We start from the raw sequence: 9,062 nt of genomic DNA, 5'->3' as shown, positions 1-9,062 counted from the left end.
TCAAGCTTACAAACTATACGCGGGGTGCACCCCTCGCTTGCTCATCGCTTTGAAGCTATAAAACCTGCGACATTGTGGCAGCGCCACAAAGGGCCGGCCCGAGGGGCCCAGGGGGGCCCAGCGGCGGCCCAGCAACAAGACCCCGAGGGGGGCTCCTCCGTTGTGCCCCGCTCTCCCCTGCTCCGGCCCCCGCGCGCCCGGACCCCGCAGCCACCCATAAAACGAGAGATCCCCATCTCGGGCCGGGCCGAAGCTGCGGGTCGGAGTGAGGGTTTGGTCCGAGCGGCCGTCCGAAGTGGACCCGAACTGCCCTTCTCCCCCTCCGGAATGAGGAGGCGACGCCGAACGGACGCTTGGATCGCGTTTGGGAGCCCAGCACGGCCTCGTCTTCCGATTTCCATTCGCCCCTCCCTGGGAGACTCACACTTCTGTTGGCATGTCTGCGAACCACGTAAATACGGACATGTCCTCGGAGGGAACTGTTCCAGGGGAATTGCTCTAGAGACGTGTCTGGCCGTCGCAGAAGCGTCTGCTGGGCGGCTTCGTCGTGGGGAAAGTTGGTGTACTACGCACGGGGCGCCCTTGGAGCGCACCCCGCCACGCCCCGCGCGCGCCCTTCAGATGCCCTTCACACGTGGCGGCTGGAAGCGCGCGCTGGAAGCCGCCGTGCACACTCTGCGCGCCGGGTGGAGGGAATTCTCTGGAGCCAAGAGTTCAGCTTTAACGCCGCTGACACACCTTTCAAGCTTTCTCCCCCCCCCCCAGCCGAATACCCTTGGCGCCATTCTGCGGCCCTTTCGGGAGCCGGCCAACGCAGTCTGCGGTCGCATCAGATGACCCGAGAGGCCGGCGTGCCAAGCCAAGTGCTCCGTGCAGTGAGTTCCATCTGAGGCGAGCTGGGCTGAGCAGCTGCGGCTTCACGCGCGGCGCGCTCTGGCGCGCTGGCGGGCGCTGAGTGAGTGACTGCGCCTCTGTCGGCGCACGACTCATTATTGGCACTCGCTTGGCACTCATTATTGGCACTCGTTTGGTGCTCTCGGGTCCCGTGCCAGGGCCGGGACCTGGCCGGGGCCAGGGGGGGCCGGGCCCACTCGCGCGCTACGTACGCCCCGAGGCTGATTTTTACGTCGATGACAATAGTAGTGCCTATGAGTTATGTTTCTTTTGATGTGGGGGGGCCCTGGGCCGCGGCTGGGCCCCGCCTCTCCTCCAGGGACACCGTCATCAGGACGCCCCACGGGCCCCACATGGGTCCCCCCTCGCCCCTCCCCCTCTTCCCCCCTTTTCCTCTGCCCTAGTCGGCCTTACGTAACACGTTCCTTGACCTCTGATCCACTGAACCAGAACTAAGGCGCCTTTGCCTCGCCCGGCCCCACCGCCTCGCCGCCGCACCACGCCCCGCACCCGCGCTCGCGCTTCGCGGATAGTCAGACAAGGCTCGCGCGCACACTTCGCAGGGGGTCCTCCGGCCCCGCCCGGGCGCTCATACAAGTGTCGGGTCACAGTAAACACTAACTGCTCGGACGGGTTTGGGGGCGTGGCGGGGCGCGGCGCGCGTGTCGGGCCTCCTGGTTGTTGTAGTATAGTAATAGTGGAACAAGTGGTAGCGCGTCATCGTAAAGCGCCGCGCGAGCCGTGTGTGGTTTTGCGGTGCGGTCAGCAGTGCCGCGCCGCTCCGTCCTCGGGCTCTCTGTTTACCAACAGAGGAGGCGCTCTCAACCTGCTCTGCTCGACCTCACCCTCGTCGCGCCGGGTCACGCCGGCCCGTCCGGCCGGCTAGCCCGGACTCGGTCCGGAGCGGTCCGTCCGCTGGCCGGAGTCGTCCAGTCGGGCCGGCTCACCTGTTCACCAGGGCGGGGGTGGGACACGCGCGGCCAGCGAAAGTCGTCCTGTGGGCGGGGCGGGCCGGTCAGCGCTTCGGGGGGATACTGGGCCGCCGGGACGTTGACCAGGGTGGGTGGTGGGTGTCGTGGACCGCCGTGTTCGCGATGATGTGCGATATTGTCTTTGGTCGGGTGTTTGTTGGCGATGATGGCAAAGAAAAATTGATTATCGAACCGAACCGTACCTCCTACATCGTCCATCGATCACAAACAGTGACGGCCGCCAGCCCGCGCTCTCGCAGGCGCCACCGCGTAACTTTGCCGTCATGACCTGCACCACCGAACTCAGCCGTCTCGACGACGCGCCTGGCGAGCCGAGTTGATATCCCCACGACGGTGGCGGCGTGTGTCCTTGGCGGCCTGGTGGCGGCCAAGGTGCCAAGGCCGTGGGAAGACCCTCCCGTGCCGGGCGGCATAAGGAGAGAGAACAACTCGGCTGGCGTGCAGGGAAGCATCCAGGACGACGCCACCACCAGGAAATAATTTTTTGGGGGAGACAAAAAATTGTTTTTACATTTTTCTTTGTTATAACGCGCGGTTCACGCGGCGTGCACAGCAGAGTAGTGGGGACACGGATCGCAAGAGGAGGTATTTCTCCCAGTTTCGGATGAAATAATGACGTATCACTGACCGACACCTTCGGGACCGCATCTCTGCCCGCAGTGATGAGCGCTGACCGCATCTCGCGCTTCATCTCTCTCTCTCTCTCTCTTGAATTCGTTCTTTCTCCTCTATCTCTCTTCCTCTTCTCTCTCGGCGCGGTGGGTCAGTCAGACAGCGACGGATCTAAGTGCGCGGCGCGCGCGCGCCTTCAGGAAGCGATTTCGTGCGGTAAGTGTGCGGTGCGCAGTGGGGCGGCGCGGCTCGCGGTCAGACAAACCGGCCCGGGGCACGGGCACGCCATACAGACCGGCCAGCCAGCGTGTCTAGGACCAGACAGACCGGTAAACTACACACCTTTTCAATTTTCAATTGAATGTCTAGACTGGTCTGGTTGTGGGCGGGCCGGGCCGGGCGCGGCTAGCGCGACGACCACGTGGGGCCGGTGCCGGCCGGCCGTCCTTGGGAGGAGTCTGCACCCTCGGCCACGTGCTGGTGTTTGTTTTGCACGACGGGCGCTCCAGGCCGCTCCAGGCGGGCTCCAGGTGCCGGCCAGTTCTGCAGTACAGTCGCCTGACTGGTCGTGCGCACCCGATGCGCACTATACACTACACTGCAACTGCTGCTGTCCGTCGCGCTGGCAGTGTCCCTCGCCTTATGGACAGTCGGCGCCGTCCAGGCTCGAGCGTCGATACTCGGCAGTGATTAGGCGGCTCTCTGGCGAGCTCAGGGGGGGCTCCATAGCGTGTGATAAGCACAGCAGACACCGCCGAGATGGCTTTCGGCGCGACAAGCTGCAGGACTTTGGGTTCCAGAGCTCCAGAGTGTGGCTCTGGAATGAGAGAAATACAGCTCGGCGCGCTCTGGTCAGGTGTGCAACCGCTGTTAGATCACAACGTTGCGTCGCCACTTGACGCGTCCCGCCTGAGTCAGATCGCTGCTGCCGGCCGGCGGGGCCCTGGCGGGGCCGCGGGGCGAGGCGTGCAGGCGTGCGCGCTCATTAGGAAGAGAGAGTTTGTTCAAAAGGTCTAAAGGACACACGCATAACTCCGATATGACCCAAACACGGCCGACTCCCCCACCTGCCCCCCCCCTCCCACCTCGCGAGGCGCCGTGCCGCGCACCGCGACGCGTCGTAAAGCTGGGAAATTTATGGGGAAAGCCCTCTGCTCCGTGCGTGCGTGGGCAATGAAAAACCGCAGCGCGAAAGGACGGGGAATAAAGATGAGACGTCGTTGTGAGGGAGAGAGAAACAGATATGTATACAAGAAAATAAAAATGTACTCTACGCGTATTGCCGCGCTGCGGGGCGGGATTCGAACCCATGCGAGTGGTGTAATAATTTCGCTGAAATATCGAGTCCGCGCTGTCGGCCGGCTCGCTTTGCCCAGCTTTGCCCCACGCTGCTGCCACGGCCTCTCCGGACAGAATGAGGCGGCAATCGCTGAAAGCAATCAGCAGCGCTGGCTCCCTAAAGGGCGTCCGCACTTAGGCCCCTGGTGTTGGCCTCTGCGATGAGGGGTCAAGATGGCCGGCCCGGCTGGGGGAGTGTAAGAAGAAGAGGGTCTCCGTCTCCTTCCGCCCGACTCTCGCGTACCGGGTGTAACTGAGAATGCGCAACAGTGTTGCGGGTTTGCCTACCCAGTTAGCCCGTAAGGCGCCATGGCCCCTGCAGCCCTGGTGGGTATGCAATCCCGCAACACTGTTGCGCATTCTCAGTTACACCCGGTACAGCCGCCCCACCCCGCCCCGCCACCTCGCAGCCCAGCGCCCGCAAATACTGCAAAGTCACCCGATGCATTGGGCAGGCTAATAGAAGTTGGCCTCAACGAGATGGGCCGCTAGGTGGGGCTGGTGGGGCGCGCGTCCGCGATGCACCGGTCTCACGCACGTGCTTGTCGACTCATGCGCAGATAGACGGCATTATTATCATTATTATCACTCTTATTATTCTCTCTTAGTTCTGACCGTCTCATTCTTATTAGGTCCCACGCTGGGCTAAAAGGTCGCCGTCACTGTCAGGTGGGAAAGTGGGGTAGCGGACCGACCCGCAAATCGTATCGACATCGCATTCGGCGCGAAGAGACCGTCAAAAAACCTGGTAGTGTCTTTCACACCACGGAGGTCTTGCCTCATCCCCACTGTCGAATCGGCAATGATTTATTTTGCGCCGCCTGGCTAGTTGGTACTTGACTGGTCGCGAATCGCTCTCGACCGCACACATGAGTGTTAGAATAAGCGCACGACCGCAAAGAGGAGGGGGAGGGAAGAGGAGGGCCAAGTGGCCGCGCGACGTCCTCGCGTGCCTGTCGGCCCCGACACCTCGATAGTGATCTGGGTGCAGCGCCCTCTGCCGGCGTGGAGGTACGTCCCACGCGCGCCCCTCTCCATGCACGGGGCCTACCTTGTCGTCCTACACGACGCAGCCCCTGCCGAGGCTCAAGGCTCACCCCGCCCCACCGATACCCTCGCCTAAGTACAAAAGGTGCGGGCGGGTTCGCCTGACGTCAACCATAGCGCCCGGCGAGTAGGCCACCCGCCATCACTAGTGCATTGCGGTACAGTGTGGCTTTAGGAGCCCGACCAGTGGCTGGGACACGCTGCACTAGACGTCGCATCTTGCATGTTCTGTTGTACCGGGTGTAACTATGAATACGCAGCTCTGTTGCGGGTTTGCCTACTCTTTACACATGTAAGGGGCCATGGCCCCTGCGGCCATATTGAGTATGCAATCTCGCAAACACTGCTGCGTGTTCACAGTTACACCCGGCACACGTGTAATAAGTTTCTCATCAAGAGGAACTAAAACTTGGCTTTGACGTTTGACGACTTAACTGTTGAAAAACCTCTTTTGTTGAGGTATTTAAAAAGATACTTTATGCTCCCGTACTTGAGGTAAAGGAATAAAATGGACTTGGTCTCTCAGCTGATGCATAGCTTCAACAGCCAATACTCGCAGCTAGAGTGAAATATGTTCGTCTGTTGTTGAGGATGCGGGTTATCTTCTCTCTCAGCTTACATTTAGGTTAGCTAAACTTCCCTTATAGTCGAGCCTACAATCAAACCAATGCGGCCGGTGGCGGCACCTTGCGTGCCGTTTCAACGACAAAAAAAAAAATCATATAATAAAACGAGATTGATGTGTCCGAATGTCGTCACCTCTTTTCACCCTCACAAATAATTTCCTGCACTTAGGCCGCGGCATGACAATGGGGCTCACGGCGTCCTCGTCGCACGCGCTGTTAGGGAGGCGGGAGCAACAGAGAGGGGAGCACACCTGACCCGGCCGGCTCGGCTCCGGTTGGCGTCCGACTGTCTTTCGTGAACACATCGGCATCCTTTCCTTTTGCGCAACCTAACCTCAAAAATGCGGAGCCGTCTTTCTTCCCGAATGAGCAGTCTTTACCATTTTATAATCGGCTAACATGCCGCGTCATAACTATTCCGTCGTTGAGCCAATACGTGGTTGCTACGCACTTTGAAAACTACTCGACGCAACTACATATAAACGTTAAATCAGCCTGTAAATCAATGTTTACCATCTGGTGGCGACCCGTTCCACCGCACCGCAAAAGAGCCCTTTCCAAAGTGCCGCACAATTAAATTTTCAATCCGCTGCCGCTGAAATTGATAATGCCAAGATTCTCCGGCGGCGGGCCCGAGGGGAAGGGGCGGCGAGGTCGAGTGTTTGCCAGCAGTCTTATGGAGATTGAGATTATTGATGTACGGCCGGCAGTACGCGATGCTCGCTTAATCCTTGATTACAACTTGGCGGCTGATTAAATAACGCCGGCCTGATCGTCAAGTGTTGCGCGCCGGCCTGGGCCTCGGCCGTGTGAGCTCGCCGCCCTGTCGCCCATTCGTTCCATTTCGTAAGTGTGAGCTTGGAAAAGAGAACCTCTGCGTCGTGGATGTGCCCTGCCGCCGCGGCAGTCGGTGGCAAGCTTCCAAAAAGGAGGGAAAAATCAGTTGGCTGACGTCGGCCAACTTTTTCTTATTTTTTTACACAGCATCAAAAATCGTTTTATTGTAAGCAAGTCGATGCTTGACCAGAGAAACGGCTGAGAGAGAGCTCGAGTGAGGTGAAGGAGATGAGAAGGAAGAGGAACAATTAAAATGGAGGAGAGGAGAGACAGCAGCAAGAGCCCCGCGGAACACAAGCCTATTTACCTCCCTACTATTTTTTAATCTGCCCCATAAATTCACGTGCTCAACAGGAAACATTTCCGTTTTATCAGCAGCGGGCCTCCCGGGGCCCCCTGGCTCCCATCACGAGTTCCCAATTATCTCGGAGGTTTCGGCGCGGCGCTGGCCAGCGATGTTGTACAGACCCGCATGTATCCACACGACACGCTACTGCCCAAAACTTCCCCACCGCATCTCATTGGGGCCCTCAGAGCGGCGGGGAAATAAAAATGGGATGAAATAAACTGTGAGGTTTGATTGCGCGAGAATCCTTGTGTGTCGGGGATGAGGAGGCGGTGCTGGTGTTCTTTGCACCTCCGCCGCCGCCACCGTTCTTTGTCAAAAAGTCCGGGAGTCACCAGAGGCCGTGCGCGGCTGCGTGCGTCCCAGAGGCCGTGACCCGCGGCGGTCCGAGTCATGTTGTAAGAGAAAGTGTTTTGCTTGCAGGATGTCGGCGTGACAGCTCCGCAGCGCTATGACCCGGCGCGCCATGATGGACGACCGGCCCTCCTCCCGGGGCACGCCGACGGGCACCCCCATGCCCGGCACCCCCATGCCCGGCACGCCCCCTTCGTCCCTGTCGGCGCAGTCACCCTCAGCCGCGCCGTCGCCCGCCAGGCAGGATACGCCGGCGCCGCCGCAGCAGGCGCCCACGCCGCCGCTCATGCTCGCCACCATGACCCCCGTCAACGTGGACGGCTACATGTACGAGCACCACCAGACGAGCGAGCACCACCACCTCCCGCACCCCCACCAGCCGCCCGTCATCTACAGCACGGCCAGCCTGACGGACCACCAGGGCCTCCCGGTGCCCGTCGGGGTGTCCGATGACGGCCTGATGGACGGCACCGGGGTCGTCGTGTACCAGCAGCAGGTGCCGCAGAACACGGTCCTCGTGTTGTCGGAGCTCGTCGACGACATGTCCCCCGTGCTACAGCTCAGGTGAGTGCCGTGGGGGTCACGCCGGTCACGGACCCAGGCGCGCGCCTCCGCTGTTAAAGATTAACGGCGCATCATATGTTTGTTACCTCGTCCCGGCGACGACGTCTTACCAGCCAGGCCCGGCTTAGGCTACCCATCCGCGAAAGAGTAAATTTTCGTTTCTGAAATATTTGTCTGTCAATTTGGGCGCGACGATAGGATGACCTCCGTTGCCCCGCGAGGTTCGGCTGCTGCGCGCTGCGCCCGCCGCGCGCGTGATTGGATGACCTCGGCGTTCTGTGTCCCTTCCTAAGACAAAAAGGAGACCATCGTGACGCTGCGGATCCTTTGACACGCGCCACGCCCTGCCACGCCCCGCCACGCCTGGCCCCCGGGGGTGCGCCCGTAAGCCCGCTGCTGATAATGCGTGACGTCACGTTTGCAGCCGCTTGTTTACTGGAAGCGATAGGTGACAGCGCTGACCTTGGCGGATTAAAACGCTGCCATGCTTTGAGGAGGCAGGAGGCGGCGGTGGGAGCGGCGCCGGCGTCGTTATCACGAAGCGATCTATCTGAGTCTTTTGCGTGCAATCACGGCCCATACGACGGCTGCGGCGGCGGCGGCCCGGTAGTAGTCGGACATCTATCATTATGCTGCAGGATCCCGCGCGCGCGCTGGCGTACCGCTGCTGGCTTACCACTGTTGTACGACTAGCGTACACTCTAAATGGGAAAGGACAGTTTTGTGTCCATCAAAGATGTGTTATCATGCGCACATTTCAATCCGTTGCCAACTTGTATCTAAAAATTTACAATTTGTACCCATCATCCAAAGTACCGGGTGTAACTGAGAATGCGCAACAGTGTTGCGGGATTGCATACCCGCCAGGGCTGCAGGGGCCATGGCGCCTTACGGGCTAACTGGGTAGGCAAACCCGCAACACTGTTGCGCATTCTCAGTTACACCCGGTACAAATGACTCTATGTTTATCTAGTTTATACAAGTTTGCACCCAATTGAGATCTGAAGGACACACAATCTTCCTTTTCTACTTAGAGTGTGTTGCTGGTAATCGATGCAGAAACCTGCTTAGTGGCAGTGTACCTGAATCGTCTAAAATTTTTAAACTCACTAGTGTGCGATTGAAAACGATCTGATAGTGTTGTAAAACGCGCGTCGCATCTGCGACCCGTAGGATAAGTTAATGAAAACAAGTATTTCCTTGTCTGTGTTTTGTGTTCTTCCTTTAGGCCGTGGTCAGGTTCAAGCGCAGCACACTTTCCAGAAGTGTGTGGGGACTCTAAGTTACAGTACTTGCACGACACTATGAATTGCGATAGGAACGTGGCAACAGCAGAGCTGCAACACACTGTGACGCTGGTAGGGGTTCGCGAGATGGAGCGGTCACGCCCTTTACGCAACTCATGCACGGCCCTTGTGGGTTTCGTCCTCCCCACCGGCTGGGGCGTGGCGG

The 9,062-nt window shown here is 59.5% G+C and overlaps 1 protein-coding gene across 1 annotated transcript in view; it reads left to right on the top strand.

The window, feature by feature from the left end:
• Positions 1–9,062, top strand: part of LOC113203017 (uncharacterized) — a 172,507-nt gene that overhangs the window by 87,730 nt on the left and 75,715 nt on the right. The window contains exon 2 of the mRNA XM_052267773.1: positions 7,116–7,610. Coding sequence (XP_052123733.1) covers positions 7,144–7,610 — 467 coding nt within the window. The 5' untranslated portion in view covers positions 7,116–7,143. The remainder of the gene's footprint in view (positions 1–7,115; positions 7,611–9,062) is intronic.

The sequence above is a fragment of the Frankliniella occidentalis genome, unplaced genomic scaffold, assembly GCF_000697945.3.
Source record: "Frankliniella occidentalis isolate FOCC.00 unplaced genomic scaffold, Focc_3.1 Scaffold58, whole genome shotgun sequence".
Classification (NCBI taxonomy): domain Eukaryota; kingdom Metazoa; phylum Arthropoda; class Insecta; order Thysanoptera; family Thripidae; genus Frankliniella; species Frankliniella occidentalis.
The sequence above is the reverse complement of the archived record's forward strand: the minus strand, read 5'-3'. Positions and strand labels throughout refer to the sequence as shown.